Source organism: Ananas comosus, linkage group 12 (assembly GCF_001540865.1).
Source record: "Ananas comosus cultivar F153 linkage group 12, ASM154086v1, whole genome shotgun sequence".
NCBI classification, from domain to species: Eukaryota; Viridiplantae; Streptophyta; class Magnoliopsida; order Poales; family Bromeliaceae; genus Ananas; species Ananas comosus.
In genome coordinates this window covers 12,492,799-12,493,591 of record NC_033632.1, presented here as the reverse complement: position 1 = coordinate 12,493,591, position 793 = coordinate 12,492,799, and the positions used below count along the sequence as shown (strand labels likewise).

Genomic DNA, 793 nt, shown 5'->3' with positions numbered 1-793 from the left:
TTATATATGATCATCAGCAGGAAATGCTTCTCCGAGAAGCAGTTTCTGAGAGTAGTCGTCCATGAGCTGGGGGCTGAGCCTGAGCATGAGGACGCAGAACTCCATCTGGTCGAGCGCGCCGTCGCCGTCGACGTCCCCTTCCCGCACCATCCCCATGAGCTCCTCGTCGCCGAGCTGGCCCAGCCCCAGGGCGGCGGCGTTGCGCTTCAGGCTCTGGAAGGTGATCAGGCCGCTCCGCTGGTCCATCAGCAGCTGGAACCCCTTGCACAGCTCCTCCATCAGCCCTTCCTCCCCCAGCCGCTCCGCCATCCACGGCAAGTAGTCCTCGAATCCCACCACTACTGATGCTGCTGCTGATGAGCTATGAATATCCTTCCCATCGGTTGCCATCTATATATATTTATATAGATATACACACGTAACAAATTAATATATATAAATAGCTTCTCTAGCTCTCTCTCTCTCTCTCTCTCTCTCTCTCTATATATATATATATAGCAAAGCAAGCCCAGTGTATGTAAGAGAAGTGTGTGTCTGTGTATATATATATAGTTGAGAGGAGGAGGAGGAGGAGTTGATGATTAGACCAAGGGTGGTGGAAGGAAGTTGCATGCCCATGGATGCATGCATAGTCCGAGGCTGGACAAAAAAAGCCACTTAAATGCGCACCCAGTGCACCACGTCATCGATCTCATGTTCGCATGCCTCTACCAATTAGTTTTAATGTCAACATCAGTGACCACTCCTAGAGTAAGTGGCAAAGGGCTTAGTGGTTGGTGTCTGAGATCCAAGT

The 793-nt window shown here is 50.7% G+C and overlaps 1 protein-coding gene across 1 annotated transcript; it reads right to left on the bottom strand.

Moving 5' to 3' along the window:
- Window positions 1-457, bottom strand: LOC109717995 (calcium-binding protein PBP1-like). Its single transcript, XM_020243961.1, has one exon. The coding sequence runs from the start codon at window positions 388-390 to the stop codon at window positions 1-3; it is 390 nt and encodes a 129-aa protein (XP_020099550.1). The 5' UTR covers window positions 391-457.